The 19,505-nt window shown below is 41.9% G+C and overlaps 1 protein-coding gene across 1 annotated transcript in view; it reads left to right on the top strand.

Moving 5' to 3' along the window:
* Nucleotides 1-19,505, top strand: part of LOC127440388 (dihydropyrimidine dehydrogenase [NADP(+)]) — a 231,188-nt gene that overhangs the window by 130,014 nt on the left and 81,669 nt on the right. Inside the window, exons 14-15 of the mRNA XM_051696916.1 lie at nt 3,757-3,921; nt 8,495-8,563. Coding sequence (XP_051552876.1) covers nt 3,757-3,921; nt 8,495-8,563 — 234 coding nt within the window. The remainder of the gene's footprint in view (nt 1-3,756; nt 3,922-8,494; nt 8,564-19,505) is intronic.

Genomic DNA, 19,505 nt, shown 5'->3' with positions numbered 1-19,505 from the left:
GAGAATGTATTTTTAACATGTGTATTTTGTCTTACTGTACTGGCAGAGTTTTTATAGTCAAAACAAGTGAAAAAATCTAGCAGTGCTGAAGAAGTAATCCAAAATATTTAGAATACGTTACTCACCTTGAGTAATCTAACGGAATACGTTAAAAATTACATTTTACAGCATGTATTCTGTAATCTGTAGTGGAATACATTTCAAAAGTAACCTTCCCAACCCTGGCTACACGTAATGCAATATCCTAAACTATATAAAACATGAAAATGAAAGTAAGAAGAAGCCTCTAAAGCATGAAGAATCCACAATACAGTAACTTCTAAAAAGTAGCTAATACTTCAGTATACTCATGATTTCAGGAGCTGAGGTTTTCACAACAAGGACAGTTTTCACATTTTTTGTTGTCTTTTATATGTTTGATACATGTCATACATATTTTTTTAATTATTTAATTTTTGGTAGAAGTTTGGTATGTTAAAGTTTTGTCATTTGACATAGGACTGTCAACTATAATGTTATTTTCGTTGAATAGAAATGTATGCCATTTTAGTCAGGGTAAAATTGTTTAAAATGAATGAATATGACATGATGAAATTGACTGAATTAAAGGGACATTTTCATCAAAAGACTAAAACTATGACTAAAAAAAGTGGAAAAACAAATTACAAAAAATAAAGGGTTGTTTTGCCCATTAGTATTATGGTGTGAAAACATGAGCATGTAGCTATCTAGGCTATTGGATGGAAAAGTAATTATCGGCATCATTACCATCAAGGCCATTTTCCTTTTTACCACGTCACATCCTAAGGTGAATAGGTTTGCTTTCACAGTACAGTGTATCTAATCTGCTGTAAGCGGCTGTGGTCTCCAACTTGTACTTCCAAGTATTTGCTTACACAACCTGCCACTAACAGTTGTGTAAGCTGTAATTGTTTCGCAATCTCCTTTCACAGTCATGTGTACAGTACCTTGACCTGTTAGGTTTAATGCTAGGACACTCTACCTCAGAGAAAAGAATAGTGGTTGGAACGGATTCTCTACCCCTCTCACAGCTAACCCTATGTCAACATAATGATGGCTGTAGTCATAGAGATAATTGTGGCCGAATGCTTTCCTGTGTCAGCTTTAAAAATGGCTGGGCCATTGCGGACTGTTTAAATGGCAGGGAGACTAATATTTAACCGGAGATCTTCTCTGAGTGAGAATGAGGAAGGGGGCGGGGCAGGAGGGCTGTCGTGTTGGCAGGTCCTCCGCGAGGTGAAGGGACAGCATAGCCACGGTATCTGTAATTACCATGAATATGCTTCCAGGCCAGCTTATCAGAGAGTTTTCTAGGACGCTCAAGTGTGGCACATGGCATGACATTTGATCACTCTTTTATCATGTAAGTTCCTTTTGGGAGAGGTGCTGTCTTAAAAGGGGGATTACTGGGCTGTGCCGGTGTGATAACCCCCTCAGATTGCTGGAAACCACACACGCAGCCGCAGCTATATCCACTGACCTCGTCTCTGCGCAAATGAGTAGCTGTGAAATCAACCAAGGCTAATGTTTGACAGGTTAACGCATGCTAATGGGCTGAGAGAAGCAGAGATTATTTACTTACCACTGGATACCCTTCATACATATTACCTTAAAGAGGGTACTCACAATAAAATGTATGTGGATATGTGTGTACAGGGTCCTACTGAGAAAATGTACTGGCCATATATCTGTCTTACCAGCCATGAAATTGTATTTTGCATTGTTTTTTTATTTTATTTTATTATTTATACTGCATATGTTTGTGCCTACAACACTTAATTGTGTAGTTTTTTTTCCTTCACATATGCAATGAGCTAGTTCCAGTCTCTCTGTGAAACTACGCCTGTCACAAAAGCATAATGGCCCATTGTGGTTTTGTTCATGTATCATGGTGGTTGTTGTTCCAAATATTTCTTTCTTTCTTTCTTTCTTTCTTCAGTGGAACACAAAAGGAGTGGTTAGGCAGAATGTTTGCCTCTGTCACCATTCACTTTTATATACAATATAAGTGAATGGTGAATTCTATACAATATACAATAAAAGTGAATGGTGAGTGAGGCTAACATGCTACATAACATCTCCTGAGTTCCAAAGAAGAAAGTCATATGGGAAACATTTTCATTGTTGCATGAACAACCACTTTAATGGTATGATCGTGTGTTTATTTCTGTTAGATTTCATATTCTCTACTGTCTAATTACCTTACAATTCTCAAACACCTCCAGACAATTTATATCCATACATCTCCTTCATCAGCAGCCACGGCTACGCTCACTACCTTCACCATCTCTACATCAAATTTAAGTGATGTATACTGCCCTGTAGATACATTCCTGCCATTAGCTTTAAAGCCAGATGTTATGTTAAAGCAGATGGATAACCACAGGCTACAAAATTCCTGGCAGGTTTAATACGTTTAGAAGCGTATTAGACAGGTACCCAATTTGTGATGGGAAGATCCTACAGTTTCACAAGAAATGCTTTCAGTCTTAATTAAATAATAAATATCTTCAAAATAAGTATACAGTATGCAATAAATATATTCAAATATATTCATACAAATAATTATGAAGATGTTTTTATCTTCCTCAGTTTCTTACAAAAGGTAACAGGGTGCACTCAGTTATCTTAATTGATTTAAATTGTGTGGCTCCTAATTAACACATGCAAATTAATTCTAATTGCTCTTACTAATGGCCCATGGTCTTATCAATTCATTTATCATAATATTTTTCCTAATTGTGATTAAAAAGTTTAAATACAGTATATTTGATAGATGCATGCATTGTCTAGAAATACACAGCATTTGTGGAGTTTGGTAATATGATAAAGAAAATTAAAAGGATAGTTCACCCAAAAATGACAATTCTGTCATTATTTACTCACCCTCATGAAATCCCAGCTGTGTATGACTTTCTGTCTTCAGCAGAACATAAACAGAGATTTTTAGAAAAATATCTCTGCTCCATACAATGCAAGTGAATGGCGATCAGACCTTTGTAGCTCCAAAAATCACTTAAAGGAAACATAAAAGTAATCCATATGATGAATAGGTGTGGGTGAGAAACAGAACAATATTTTAGTCATTTTGTACTCTAAATCTCCATTTTAACTTTCACTTTCAGATGTGAAAGTGAAACTAAAGAGGCACCACATGTGACTTTCAGATGTAAAAGTGAAAGTGGAGATTTAGAGTAAAAAATGACTTAAATCTTGATCTGTTTCTCACTCACACCTGTTGTATCGCTTCTGAAGATATGGTTTAACCAATGAATTAATTTTTGGAGCTACAAAGGTCTTATAACCATTCACGTGGATTGTATGGACCTACATACTTTAAATATTCTTCTAAAAATCTTTGTTTGTGTTCTGCTGAAGAAAGAAAGTCATATACATCTGGGAATTCATGAAGGGGAGTAAATTCATTTTTGGGTGAACTATCCGTTGAAGGGCTAGCAGCGAGCCTCAGTTCCTATTCAGTTTCATTGTATGGGAAAGAGCAGAATCAGAATTTAAAAGAACAGCATGAGGGTGAGTAAATAGTGACAGAATTTTCATTTATGGGTGAAATATACCCTTTAAAGGTATGTTAGGGTTTCAGAAGAAAAATCTTTTCATTCCTTTGTTATTCATTCCTTTAAGTGTGATAAATATTCAGCCTACCAATGGCGGCTTGTGTTCTCTTTGTAATAATTGCAGTTTAGTTAACAGTAACAAAGTTTCTCTCGCTTGCAGGATTTGGTGACCAATGTGTCACCGCGAATTGTGCGTGGGACCACCTCAGGTCACGTTTTCGGTCCTGGCCAGGGCTCCTTCCTCAACATTGAGCTCATTAGTGAGAAAACAGCCGCCTACTGGTGCAGGAGCGTGGCTGAACTCAAAGCCGACTTCCCCAAAAATGTGAGTTCACTTGCAGCTCTGTGTGCAACTTCTCTTGCTTTATCTCTCTCTCTTTCACTCTCATTCCTGCAGAAGTTTTATCATAATGTGATTCATTACTTTTATTTAATACTTTTTATGGATGGGGAGCCTGTCAGTGTTTTATCAACAGCCATAATTCTCTAAAATAGAGGTGGCATCTTTATCTCTCGTTTTCTGTCTCTCAGAAATTCGAGTCGCACTTGCTCTGTGCATGTTAACTGCTTCACGAGTAATTGTGTAATAGAATCACTCTAATTGAAGATTTTCCAAGGCCTTTAGTGTTCTCTCCTCCCTCCTCTCTGTCGCTTCGCAGGCAGATGACAATGGCTTTTTGCCGTGTTCCTTTCATTGCAATCAGCCATCTCTTTTCTCTCTAATCATCTGCAATGAGACAGCCCGTTTGAGCACAAAATAACTTCCTCAAGTTTTGTTGTCTGCCTGCTTCACTCAAGGGTGAGATTAATTTTGGATTTTGGTGTGTAATTTTGAGGCATCCACTAACCTCTACAAACGTTCCTTCACATTGACGTGTGGCTCTCTGCTTTCTTTCCCACACTAGTCTTCACCACACAACCTTAAAGTTTCTAGCTCTGTTCCAAAACCTAGTGAGCTGCCTTGCTGCTTACTGCCTACATAGGTAGCTACCTTCTAAGGTGCCCTTTTGTAATGCTCTATATCTCAACTACATGTGCCATATAAATAGCATTCTGTGTGGGAGACACGATTTGCAGTTGATTATCAGTAGAGTTTGACATTAGCATGCTAAACTAACAACAAAATACTCTCATATGCTTCAAAGGGTGATTTTCACAAAACCTGTCAAGAAAATGTCATGTTTTTAAAGAAAATAAAGCCTACATATAGGCGCATTTTTGTAAAATGACATTATTTTCAGGACACATCAGCACATTTTACCCCCCAATTTTCATTACTATAATCCATCTGGATGTTTTACTTTTCCCATTTATTCACTTATAATTCTCATTTCCCTAACAGTCATGTTTTTACTGGATTACATTAAAAGGGGTGCTGTTGTACAATGTTTTTTTTTTTTTTATTTGTTTTATTAAAATTATTTTGAAATTATTTTGAAATTGATTAAAACAGCAAACAATTATAGACAGTACTAAGGGAATTATACTATGCTATTATACTATACTATACTATGTATAAATACTTTACAATATAAATAATTTAGAATAAAAAAATTTAAATTTAAAATAAACTTTTCATATAGAGGTAATGAGAGTATCATAAGGACCGTCTTTTCGCACTGCTGTAATGGAAATGTGCGTAACTGTAATGAAAATATATTTTTTTTACTTTAAGTGGTGGATGGCTACTGCGTTTTGTGGGCTAATGCGCATTCGCAACTTAACTTGCTACTTCCTGCTGTTGTAACCATCTACTATAGTAAGATTGCTACTTTTCCATTGTCGACATGACAGATTAGGAAAGTAAATGTTATATTTTACAAAAGATGACACAAAGTGAGAACAGTAAGTAGCCTAAACATCCTCAACAAAACTCATATGTTAAATTTATTGCCCATGGATGGTTAAAACAGACTTTGAAAAAAAATAAAAAATAAAATCTTAAATATAATAATAATAATAACAGTTTTTGTAACTTGTTTATAATGTACAACTCCTCTTCTGAAAGTAGGTTATCTTTAAACACTACATTAAACCTTCCCTTGATGTTTTAACTGACATTTTTTGTTCTTGAATGAATGACGGTTCCACCGTCCTCTGTGGCGTAGTGATTTTTTGCTTTTTTTGGCTACGGCGATTGATTGGTTTACTTCCAGTCGCTGTAGCTGCCCTGTCCGCAGCTGTTGTTTAAAGTTCTTGATGTTGTCACAGTGTAAAAAAGGCTTTATTTTCTATATGAAAAAATATCGTTTTTACTTATTTTCTTATGATTTTGGTGTTTTTCGCCATGAAATAGCCACAGAAACTGGCATGGTGTTAAATCACTAACTAACAAACAATCAAACTTTAGATTTTGGAGTAAAATAGGACCAGGACATTTTCTTGACAGGTATTGAGAAAATCACCCATAAATACATGGCACACACAAATATTTTGTAAAATAGATTATTTTTTATTTCAATGAATGATTTCAATTTTAAGATAATGAACAATATCATAGGAGGCAGCATCATTAAGATATCAATCTTTTGGGACACCCTTCGCGTGTGGCGATATGATGCCATAAATTGCTGCAGCTAGCTAGGTTTTGGAACAGAGTATCTACCTCTGTCCCTACCTCTCTCTCTCTCTCTCTCTCTCTTTCTCTCCCTCTCTCTCTGGAACATATCCATTGAGAAGAATGTAATATAAATGCAGAATAGTTCAGCAAGTCTCTCATTGATAATGCTCATAGATTTTGGGCAGGTCACAGCTATTTACAATGGCCATTATTTCCATTTACTATTTACAATTTCCATTTTCCCCCAACACTCCTTGTCAGTGTGTCATGACCCGCATCTCCTCAACACACTCCAGGGAATGTTGAAGTGTGTGTTTGGGCTAGCTCATCATGGCATGTGACTGGCTCGTGGTCAGAGGTGATGGGCGCACGCAGTCTGGATGAATACTCAGAGAATCGTAATGAATAACAAAAGCACCGCAATGATGTCAAATTACACCGCCTCACACATTTTAGCCCTGCAAACATGCTCACTGTGGGCCGCATGTGCACTACGGACTTGCGAGAGGTTAGCGGCTCGCCTGCAACTAAAGAAGAATAGATGTGGTGCGTGGAGGAGGGAGATACTACATTGAACCGGACCCCTCCCCCTTCTCTTTTTTTTTTTTAATTTCCTCGTATCAGTGGATGATTGACAGTTTCCACAGTGATGGGGGTCCCTAGAGGGGCAGGGTTGCCAGTGTTGGTGGACGGGCTCGGTTACCTCAGCACAGTGTTATTAAAGCGATAACAGGGTGACTCTGATGCTTCTCAGAGACAGAGCCTGTCTCGCTTATCCCCCACCCTCTCTCTCTTTTTCTCTCTCTCACTCTCTTACTCTCTCTCACACTCTCTTTCACAATATACATTTCAGCATACAGTATGTTATTGGCATGATTGTGTTTAAATACAAAACACACAACAAAAGCAGTGTCAGGGTAAAGAAAATAATAATAATAACAACAATAATAACAGAGATAATTCTAAAAATAAAAGAAGGGGCTAGTAATAAATAATAATAATAAACAAGACATAAATGAGCATAAAGCTGTGTGCAGCTCAAAATACATTTAGCAGCAACTCTTCTCTCTCTCTCTCTCTCTCTCTCTCTCTCTCTCTCTCAACCACTATCTCTCTCACTTATTCAATTTTCTCTCTTTTTCACTCAAAATGTGCATTTTAAAGTATGTTATTGGCATTAAGTTTAAATACAATATTGCCAAAGCATTAATACACACAAAAAAAGCAGTAACAGGATAAAGAATATAATAATAATAATAATAATAATAATAACATAATAATGATAATAGTACAATAAGGGGCTAGTAATGGTGGCAGAAGTTGTAGTTGTAGTGGTAGTAGTAGTTATAATAATAATAAATAATACAAAATAAATAAGACATTAACAAACATAAAGCTGTGTGAGCTTAAAAAGGAATTTAGCAGCAACTGATGTTTCTCTCTCTCTCACTTACTCACACGGTCTCTTGCTCTCTCGTTCTTTGTCTCACTCTCTTTTTTTCTCTTTTTATGATTAAAGGTATAGAGCCAACCCCCCCCCCCCCCCCCAAGCAGATTCACAAGATGATTTCATTTCAAGCTCGAGTTTCTGCTAAATGAAAGATAGCACAAGAGGTGCCTTGAAGTTATATTATAGATATATATGTATAGGTAGAGACCCAGCCCTCTTACACCAGTTTTCCTTCTGACACCAATAAAACCCTGACAGTTTGCTCACTGCTGTGCCTTGGCCGGTCAGGACGTGTGCTTGAGCAGAGCTATCAGGTGTAAGAGGAGGATGAGAAGAGGTGGGGTGAGGGGTGCTACAGGTCCCCCAGGCTCCAGCGAGCTCCAGGATGGATGGACTCATAAACTTCAACACATGCTTTGCCCGCCAACCAACAAGCGTTCCTCCCCGCGCCAATTTGTTTAGCTTAAAACCGCTCAGCGAGGGGGAGACATGTGCCGTATATATCTCCGCATTTATGGCGCGATTACAGTGTCTCCACATACAGAGAGAGTAATACAGCTAAATCCTGCCCTGCCATGGAGGAGCTGAATAATGCCGTCAGCATGATGTTTTTATTGTTTTAATTATATGTGAATGCCACTGGGCGTCTACAAATGCAATGAATTAGAAAGCAGCACAGTTTAAGGTGGGGTAATAGCTTTTACAGTGTGCCTCTGAGTCATGGGATGTTAAAAATAAATAAATAAATAAGTAAATACTGTAAATATGGATTACATAAAAGTGCTGGATTTTGTGCAAGCACATCAGGTGAAATCGCACTTCATCAGTCATTTTCATCAGTCATTTTATATGTTTTTTCTTTGTCTCTTTCTCTCTCTTTCTGTCTAGATTATCATTGCCAGTATTATGTGTGCTTACAACAAAGCTGACTGGACAGAGCTGGCGAAGATGGCTGAGGTAAGCCACAATACTGTGTGTGTGTGTGTGTACCTACCTACATACCTACCTAGCTAGTTTGAGGACAAAAATGTCCCTAAAAGTGAGTTAAATCTGACAAAATGTCCTTATTTGGAACAAAATATTTAATAATGTAAATAATGGTCTTATTTTAATACACAAATACCAAAAGTTTTCTTTGGGTTTAGGCTTAAGGTGTGGGTTAAATGGATAGTTCTATTCTGTTGTTCTACCAAAATGACTTTCTTCCATTGAACACTAAAGGAGATGTTAGCCTCAGTCACCATTCACTTCCATTGCCTCTTACATACAATAAAAGTGAGTGGTGACTGAAGCTAACATTCTTCTTAACATCATCTTTTGTGTTCCATGAAAGAAAGAAAGTAATTCAAATTTGAAATAGCAAGAGGATGAGTAAATGATAACAGAATTTAACATTTTTGGTTAACTGTCCATTTAAGCTTAGTTGGCAGTATTTATAATTAGCTTCATAGAAAAACAATTGAAGTCAACAGTATGTCCCATATTAGATAGCTAAGTAAGTGTGTGCATGTGTTTTTGAGGAATTTTACAAGTTTGCTCTTAACTTCAGAGATGAAACAGGCTTATTGAAAGCATAATAAGTAAATAAAATATGAATCCAGTAAATTAGTTAATGTTGTGAAGATCTTGTTCCTGAGGATATCTATTTCATTAACATGTTTGAAAGTCTGTTAATGTGAAGGGAGTTTTTTTATTGGCACATCACAAAAAGAAGCATTTGTTTACCACTCACAGTATCTCTCAACATAGTGACAAACAGTATTGCATCCATATTCATAATGTAAAGCCTCATTGGTTCTGTGGCTAGAGGCTTTTACATTAAATTTGCATTAGATACTGTATCATTGGATTTCAGCCTTTCGGGTGACAGAAGCCAACTGTGCTCACAAACTGTGAATGAGAAGTCGTAAAAGTTTATAAAGTGTATGTTTGTGGAACAAACCCCACTTCTTCTCTCATGACCACACAGACCCTGGCTGTTGATTCTTGTTGCTTTCTGATGGATAAACACATTTTTAACTTTGAAAGGGATAGTTCACCCAAAAATGTAAATTCTGTCATTGTCTTACTCACCCTCATGTTGCACATTTAAATCTGACATGTTTATTATGCATGCAAAAAAATTATTTGTTTACATAGAGATGGAAGAGTAGGACACTCAATGTCATGTAAGGTGAAGGAGAAAGAGTAGAAGAAACTGTATATACACTTTATTGGTTTGAAAGTGCAGAAGCATGTTGAAGGAATGTTTTTCAGTGAATAACAACTTCAAATTTTGGTCAAATTTGGTTATTGAATCAATTTAATATACTTGGAATATAGTGGACAAGTCATACAGTATAGCATTCTTTCTTAGTGCTTTTATGGGGCTTTTTGCCCTTTTTGGAGCCTTACAGCCCCAGTTCCTTTTCAATATCTTTGTATGGAAAGTGCAACCTGGACATACTGATAAACGAAAAAAATAAAATAAAATAAAATACATGTTTTGGGTGAACGATTGATTGATTGATTGATTGATTTGCTGTGTCTAATAGTTTATAGATATCCAGATAATACATGAAGTGACCAAGTGTAAATACCCGACTAAGACTCACAGGTTTTGACAATCAGTGAAGAAAATCTGTACATACAAGTTAAGGCAAATGCCTTCATGGAACCTCTTTCTAAAACTCTCAAAAGCAGAAGAGCTGCTTGTTCAATGTAAACTAGAGGTTTTGCCTGACTGACATAATTGCAGCCGACGTGTGTGTGTACGCTCAAAGGCGTTATAATTCCTGCTGGAGCTGTTTGGTTCTGTATGCAAACAGCCGGTGCTGATTCGGACAGGAGGCATGTAAATGCAGACAGAACTCTTACATCACTAACACTGTTGCTGCTGCTCTAATTGAGGGGTCATTCTTCCTCATGCCTTCCAGATTAACTTCTCTACACCCTTACACACTTATACCGGTCAAGGCGTAGGTTTGGTTTGAAAGTTGGTAGGGACATATTATCAGCCAAATATTCCAAATGTTGGTATTAAGAAAATACGAGAAAGTCAATCTGGTAATATAGGCAAAGTAACATTATTTCTTAATATAACATGTCTCATTTGCTATTTCTTTGTCTCACCATATTAAATATTATCCAGATTTTTATGGTTTAGAACTGACCAGTTGCTGCAATGCCATATGCACTAAACTTGAAAATGATATGCAATACAATGAACATAAGATTAATGTATCAAAATCAAGTTCCATTGTTTTCAACAAGATTTACAGTGCATTGAGAAAATTATATCATGAAGTGACATTCAGTAAAAGTATTATTATTCAGCATTAAACAAATGAAAATATAAATAAACAGCGGCTAAAATAACAAGTTACATGTGCAGTGCCAAAGATACAAAGTTGTGGGGAGAACGTCATGGTTACTTTCATAACCTCCGTTCCCTGATGGAGGGAACGAGACGTTGTGTCAATGTAGTGACACTAGGGGTCACTCTTGGGAGCCCCAAACACCTCTGCTTTTTTGAAAAAAGGCCAATGAGAATTGGTGAGTGGAATTTGCATGCCACTCCCCCGGACATACGGATATAAAAGGAGCTGGTATGCAACCACTCATTCAGGTTTTGTGCTGAGGAGCTGAGACCAGGTCCCGTCCATTTCAGCAGGTAGTTCAGCGTTGTGGCAAGAGGGACACAACGTCTCATTCCCTCCATCAGGGAACGGAGGTTACGAAAGTAACCATGACGTTCCCTATCTGTCACTCACTCGACATTGTGTCGATGTAGTGACACTAGGGGTCCCTATACAAAATGCCACAACTATCTGAACTGTGTTACGTGAACTGGCAGTGTGTGATGGGCTGACCGCTGTGTGCCTCGTAGCCAGCACACCAGGCCATCACGTAACCTCCCCCAACGCTCTTATAAGCGTCGAATGGTCCATCAGGAACAAGTCGACTGCCCAATGATAGGGACAGGCTAGCCCAGCTGAGGCCTCTTTCCCTCTCTTTTCTCCCCAAAAAGAGTGGAATTTGTTAACTGATTGGGAGCCATAAGTGTCTGCGTCGGTGGGTGTCCCTCCCAAGGGGAAGACACCGTGAAGACCACACCCCGCCCAAAAAGGTGGGGGGGGGGGGGGGGTATTTTGAGTGGAATATGTCACATGGTCTTACCGAGTCTTGTTGGAAGTATGTCATGTGGAGAGGTCCCATGTCGCGAGGAGCGTGAGATCGAAGAACCACGTCTGGGTGGGCCAGTAGGTTGCTACTAGGATGACCTGCTCCTCGTCCTCCCTGACCTTGCACAGGATCTGTGCAAGTAGGCTCACTGGGGGAAACGCATATTTGCGTAGTCCAGGGTGCCAGCTGTGTGCCAGCGCATCTATACCGAGGGGTGCCTCGGTCAGGGCGTACCGAAGCGGGCAGTGGGAGGATTCCCGGGAAGCAAACAGGTCTACCTGTGCTTGACCGAATCGACTCCAAATCAGCTGGACCACCTGAGTGTGGAGTCTCCACTCTCCCCTGAGGGTAACCTGATGTGACAGCAAGTCCGCTGCGGTGTCGAGGTCACCCAGGATGTGAGTGGCTCGTAGCGACTTGAGGCGCTGCTGACTCCAGAGGAGGAGATGGCGGGCGAGTTGTGACATGCAACGGGAGCGTAGACTGCCTTGACAGTTGATGTACGCTACCATCGCTGTGTTGTCCATCTGGACCAACACGTGTTTGCACTGGATCAACGGCCGGAACCGCCGCAGAGTGAGCAGTACTGCCAACAACTCTAGGCAGTTGATGTGCCAACGCAGCCGCGGGCCAGTCCAGGAGCCGGCGGCTGTGTGCCTGTTGCATACAGCGCCCCAGCCAATCTTGGAGGTGTCTGTTGTAATGACAAAGCACCTGGAAACCTGATCTAGGGGAACCCCTGCCCATAGAAATGCAAGTTCGGTCCAAGGACTGAAGAGGCGGTGACAGATCGGCGTGATGGCCACGCGATGTGTCCCGCAGTGCCATGCCCTTCTCGGGAATCGAGTCTGAAGCCAGTGCTGAAGCAGTCTCATATGCATCAACCTGGCATCCTCAGCGGCAGCCACATGCTCCAGGAGCCTCTGAAAAGGTTTCAGTGGAACCAGTGTCCTCCATTTGAACACCTTCAGACAGTTCAGCACCGACTGCATGCACTCGTTCGTGAGGAGTTGGAGTCCAACTCCAAACCGAGAAAAGAGATGCTCTGAACTGGGGAGAGCTTGCCCTTTTCCCAGTTGACCCAAAGCCCCAGTCGGCTGAGGTGCTGGAGCACAAGGTCCCTGTGTGCGCACAGCAACTCTCGAGAGTGAGCTAGGATTAGCCAGACATCGAGATAGTTGAGGATGCGGATGTCCACTTCCCTAAGCGGGGCATGGGCTGCCTCTGCGACCTTTGTGAAGACACAAGGGGACAAGGACTGGCCGAAGGGGAAGACCTTGTACTGGTATGCCTGGCCTTCGAAGGCAAACCACAGGAAGGGTCTGTGTCAAGGTAAGACCAAGACGTGAAAGTACGTGTCCTTCAGGTCTACCGCCGCGAACAAATCTCAAAGCCGGACGCTCGTTAGAATGTGTTTTTGCATCAGCATCTTGGATGGGAGTCTGTGCAAAGCCTGGTTCAGTACTCGCAGGTCCAGGATTGGTCGCAACCCACCACCTTTCTTCGGAATGATGAAGTAAGGGCTGTAGAACCCTTTCTTCATCTCATCTGGAGGGACAGTCTCTATCGCGCCCTTGTGCAGAAGGGTAACGATCTCCGCATGCAAGGTAGTGCTGTTCTCGCCCTTCACTGAGGTGAAGCAGACGCTGCTGAACCTGGGCGGGTGCCTGGCGAACTGAATCGTGTAGCCGAGTCGGACAGTCTGGGTCAGCCATTGCGACGGGTTGGAAAGCGCGAGCCATGCGGCCAAATTCCAGGCGAGGGGGACCAAGGGAATGATCACGTCGGACATACCGGCGGGTGGGGCCTCGCGGCGGGGCGGAGCTCGAGGTGCCACATCGAGGAGACTCGAACCCCGTGGCCGTGCTGAGTCCAGGGACATCGAAGCACTTACCTGGCTCCTGCCGCCCACCATAAGATTGGCCGAGGAGGGGGGAGGAGGAATCTCGTCCCTGTAGTCCACCGGAACCAATCCAGTGTGGGCGTGTTTGTGCCACAGCTCTCTGTCTGCTGCTTCACCGCCGAGAACTGTTGGGCAAAGTCCTCGACGGTGTCGCCGAACAGGCCAACCTGGGAGATGGAGGCGTCAAGGAACCGTGCCTTGTCAGCCTCTCGCATCTCCCAACCAAGTTGAGACAAAGGTGGCGCTCCTGGACCACCAGGGTGGACATCGCCTGCCCGAGAGACCACGCCGTGACCTTCATCGCCCGGAGAGCGAGGTCGGTCGCCGAGTGCAGTTCCTGCATCAATCCCGGGTCACAACTACCCTCGTTCAGTTCTTTTAGCACATTGGCTTGGTGTATTTGCAGGAGAGCCATGGCGTGCAGGGCGGAGGCGGCTTGTCCAGCGGCACCGCAGGCCACGGTCACCCTAGATAGGAGCTTCGGGCACCCATGCCAGGTGGCGGCGCTCTGCAGACACAAGTGCACCGCGAGCGCCTTATCCACCTGGGGGATCACCGAATACCCCCTGGCCACTTCACCATTGAGGGTAGTGAGAACGGGGGAGCTGAAAAACCGGGACCAGGCAGTAAAAGGTGCCTCCCATGATCTTGTCAGCTCCTCATGCACTTCCGGAAAGAAAGTGACCGGGGCGGGGCATGGCCGATGGCAGCGCTCTGAGCCGAGGAACCTATCGTCAAGCCGCGAGGGTTCAGGGGAGAGTGGAGGGTTCCACTCTAGCCCAACGCTCGTGGCCACCTGGGAAAGCATGTCCGTCATTTCCGCATCGGCGTGAGACTGGGCGACCGTTACCGAAGGAGGAAGCCCAGCCGAAGCCTCTGCATCAGACAGGACGAACCTGCTCTTCGATGCTGCGCTCGATAACTCATCGTCTTCCCGAGCTCCGAATGAGTAGTCGAACTCGCGCTGAGACGAGCCGGCAGTCTTGTGTGAGAGCCCGATCGGGGCAAGCGAGCGTGCTGGGGAATGGGAGGTCCGTGGGGGCATACCCGGCAGAGGTGGTCCCATTGATGTCCCCAAATCGCCCCCAGTGCTAACTGACGCGGCCTCAAACCCGTAGGTAGAAGGACTGGTGCAGGGAGACGCTGGGGTGGCTTGCTTTCTTATGAAAGCAAGCCGCAACCGCAACATTGCCATGATCATGTTCTCGCAATGAGGACATGACTCATCCACAAACGATGTCTCCGCGTGGGCAGTGCCCAGACAGGTAAGACAGCAATCGTTGCCGTCAGAAGCGGAGAGATAACGACCGCAACCAGGAATAACACACAAACGGAAAGTCATCTTTAAAAAGTGTGTGCCGCTCTTTTTGTAAATGAAAATATACTCTTTTAGAATATACTCTCTTATTTTCGCTCTGCCGAAGCGCCCTGCACTCCATGGGTGCAGAGGGGTAGAAGCCGCTGAAGTGCACCGTAAATCTAGCAGTTATGAGATGCGTCTTTGGAGGGAATTGAATTCAGTGCACTGAATACAACCGCTCGGCTCCGAAGAGAAAATCTGAATGAGTGGTTGCATACCAGCTCCTTTTATACCCGTATGTCCGGGGGAGTGGCATGCAAATTCCACTCGCCAATTCTCATTGGCCTTTTTTTTAAAAACCAGAGGTGTTTGGGGCTCCCAAGAGTGACCCCTAGTGTCACTACATCGACACAATGTCGAGTGAGTGACAGATAGGGGATAGAGTATTCAACTCTCTCACACATGCCAATATTGTCTCAGAAACATATTTTCTGCTCCTTACATCTTTATAAACTTTGTGGATAAATACATAAATATAATTTCACCACAAGTTAATCTGTAATACATCACGAAATTTGATATATCCTGCTGCACAACTGACTCTAACAATCTTTTTTTTTTTTTCACCCCAATTTGTAATACCAATTCCGCCTCAATCCGGGTAGTGGAGGACAAATCTCAGTTGCCTCCGCATCTGAGACGTCAGTCCATGCATCTTATCACGTGGCTTGTTGTGTGCATTACCACGGAGGCATAGCACATGTGGAGGCTTCTCGCTATTCTCCGTGGCATCCACGCACAACTCACCATGCGCCCCACCGAGAGCGAGAACCACACATTATAGCAACCACAAGGAGATTACCCCATGTGAATCTACCCTCCCTAGCAACCGGGCCAATTTTGTTGCTTAGGAGGCCTGGCTGGAGTCACTCAGCTCACCCTGGATTCGAACTTGCGACTCCAGGGGTGGTAGTCAGCGTCAATACTTGCTGAGCTACCCAGGCCCCCTTAACTCTAACATTCTTAATTTGGGATGGCAATAATTTCTTCATCCAGTTATACTTGCATTTTAAATCTTGCACGTTTATTCCACCTCATAATCTGACAGTGAGTCACTCAAATTCAAATGTGTCTTCCTCAAGCAGGCATAAAAGCTTAATCCTCCTTTGGGCCATATGCAAAACTCTTTTTTTTTTTTTTTTTTTTACTTAGACAGGAAACAAAAGTATGCTTGTTTAAATGTATTACTTTCAAGGACTGGACCTAAGATACAAAAATAAATCCACTGTGATCGGCAGAAATTATTTAAAAAAAAATTCTTCATGCAGAAATCACTAATGACTATGATTGGTGCATCCTCAGCAGCGCTGAGAAAAGTAACAGGTGACATGTGATGCTGTTTATGTGCTGCTTCGACCAGTGTTTGATGTGTTTTTTGCTTGGGGACTTGCTATTGGCTGTTGTGTTTGCATAAGTAATAAGGTCAGTCTGTGCAGGTTTTGGGGACTTTTTGGGGGTGTTATTCATTAACATTTAAAATAATAATTAAAAGTATAGTTATGTTTCAAGTTTTGCTTAATGTTAGTCATGTTGTTTTATGTTATGATAAGGGTTGCTCTTTTTAGCTACCATGGTGAGAATGGCATCCCTTGTTCAAAGCTATTTAAACCTTTCTCATTCTTTGTTTTTTTCTTCTCCCTTTTTCTCCTCAATTTGGAATGCCCAATTCCCAATGCGCTCTAAATCCTCGTGGTGTAGTGACTCGCCTCAATCCTGGTGGCGGAGGACGAATCTCAGTTGCCTCCATGTCTGAGACAGTCAGTCCGCACATCTTATCATGTGGCTTGTTGAGCGCATTACCGTGGAGACATAGCACGTGTGGAGGCTTCACGCTATTCTCCGCCAAGTTGTTCCATTCTGGCTTGTGTTTGCATAATAGTTTTCTGATATGGCATGCATGTCTAAATATTGGTTGTGACATTTTCTGAAAAGTCCCTACCTAAATCTACGCCTATGATACTGGGCACACACATACATACTGTATGCACTCAGTGAAACCACACACACTTGCATTTACATCAAGAGAACCCAGGAGAAGATCTGGCTCATGTAACAGCGAGAAGGTTGGCACGACAGCGAGATTCAGGAAAAATTAGGAAGACATATTTGTGAAGGAGTTAAGTGGGACATTTAATGAACAATCTTGTAGGTCATTCTCTGCTGTTGTATTAATATGACAGCTTCCATATCCCCCAACATGCATGTGATATAATACAAGAAATAATTTAACCAAAAAGAAAAATCTGTTATCATTTACTAAGCTTTATGTTGTTCCAAACCATTATTACATGATTTCTTCCATTGAAAACTTCCCCCCTTTATCTCGCTGTCCCGCTGATCATCTGATTCAGCGCCAGCCGTGCACCCTCACTGCCTGGCCACACCCTCCTCCTCGTCACACACTTATTAAGGATTTAGGCACTGAAGACAGAAGTTTAAGTTTAAAAAGTGGAAGTTTCCCCCATTCATCCATTATGCAGGTCTTCAGCTGCGCAATTGTACAGGGTCTTCGTTGCCGTATTGTGCGCTTCATAGTGCACCACACATTCTCAATTGGAGATGGTCAGGACTGCAAGCCGGCCAATCTAGCACTCGAACTCTCTCTTTATTCGGCCAGTATGTGGTTTGAAGTTGTTCTGCTGAAAATTCCGGGATGTCCCTGGAAAAGACAATGCTGGATGGCAGTATATGCTGCTTCAAAATTTTGACATATCTTTCTGCGTTAATGGTGCCCTCACAGATGTGCGATTTACACATGCCATGGGCACTGACACACCCATGGCCCAAACAGACACTGGCTTTTGGACCTGATGCTGTTAACAGCTTGGATGGTCTTTTTCCTCTTTGGCCCATAGAACACGACGGCTGTGTTTTTCAAAAACTATTTGAAATGTGGGCTCAACGGACCAAAAAACATGGTTCCACTGTTCTAATTTTAAGATGAGACCGAGTCCAGCGAAGTCGGCAGTGCTTCTGGACGGTGTTGATGTAGGTCTTCTGCTTTACATAGTAAAGTCTTAACTTGCATCTGTGGATGCAGCAGCGAGTGGTGTTGACAAACAAAGGCTTACTAAATTAATCCCAAGACCATGTTCATGATATCCATTACAGACGAATGATGCTTTTTAAGACAATGATGTCTGAGGGATCAGAGATCACACGCATTCGAAGTGGTTTTCGTCTTGCCCTTTACGCACCGAGATTTGACCATATTCCTTGAATCTTTTAACTATAATGTGCACTGTAGAGGGTGAAATGCCCAAAATCCTTCCAATTTGTCTTTGGGGAACATTGTTCTCAAAGTGCTGGATTATTTGCTGAAGCATCTGTTGGCAAATTGACAAGTCTCGAATGATCCTTGCTCTTGAAGGACTAGGCTGTTTTTGGAGTCTCCTTATATACTATGACACGATTGCCTCACCTGTTTAACATCTCCTGTTTCACATTGCCTTGTTATTTTATCTCGTCAAATTGTTATTAGTCTTAAATTGTGCCTGTCTCAACTTTTTTCGTGTTGCAATCATCTGATTTGAAATTACTGAACATTAAAAATAAAAGAAAGGAATTCACAAGGTAAAACATCACATAATGTGTAGTTGCAGTGTTTTCAATTTAGCAAAGGGTGAATATAATTTACAAATCACAACCATAGTTTTTATTAGCATTTTTCATACTGTCCCAACTTTTTGGGAATTGGGGTTGTACAAACAGTGATGCGTCCCAGCATTGTTGTAGAGCAAAACAGTATGGTACCGGAAGTAAAAATCCCATTCATTTTTTTACATAGGGGAATTGGGAGGTCCATGGGGGAATACCCGGCAGAGTATTTTTAACAATAACTCTATTGTTAATTTTAAACAATAATTTTCAAAGACAGATCTACCATGAACTCCAAGGTTGTTAATTGATGCATGCTTCTTCTAAAGCCATCAGTCCCCATTATTTCAATGTATTTTTTTCTAAAAATCATGTTTAATAGCGGTGAAAAACTAGTCTACTCATTATCCTGAGGTAGAAAATCCACCAATCAGAGAATCGCAGCATACAAACTGCAGCAAAAGTGCCCAGCAGGGAACACCCACTTCATGACACAACCGAGTTGGTGTCCCTACACACTTTAACCAGACTAATCTCACAGTGAAATCAGAAACACTAGTTTGAGTCTGTGCTTAATGGAAAACATTGCCCCCAGTGTCCAAATTTGTAAGTGTTGTTGGTTGTATGGTCACATGTGAGCTCCATTTTCCAGGTGAAATGTCCACAGAGGGGCACCAAAAGCATGTTGTTTTCAGCTGTATAGGCTGCAGAGGATTGTATATTTTATAAACTGTAACCTCCAAACCCAGCCCACAAACCTAAACCTAACCATCAGTGGAGTAAGAATGTAAGAGGGGAAAATGCAACCTTGGAATCACTGATTATGCAAATGCAATTACATCCTGGTTTCAATGCAGGATCCAAACTGGGGTCTC

The sequence above is a fragment of the Myxocyprinus asiaticus genome, chromosome 5 (assembly GCF_019703515.2).
Source record: "Myxocyprinus asiaticus isolate MX2 ecotype Aquarium Trade chromosome 5, UBuf_Myxa_2, whole genome shotgun sequence".
Taxonomy (NCBI): domain Eukaryota; kingdom Metazoa; phylum Chordata; class Actinopteri; order Cypriniformes; family Catostomidae; genus Myxocyprinus; species Myxocyprinus asiaticus.
The sequence above is the reverse complement of the archived record's forward strand: the minus strand, read 5'-3'. Positions and strand labels throughout refer to the sequence as shown.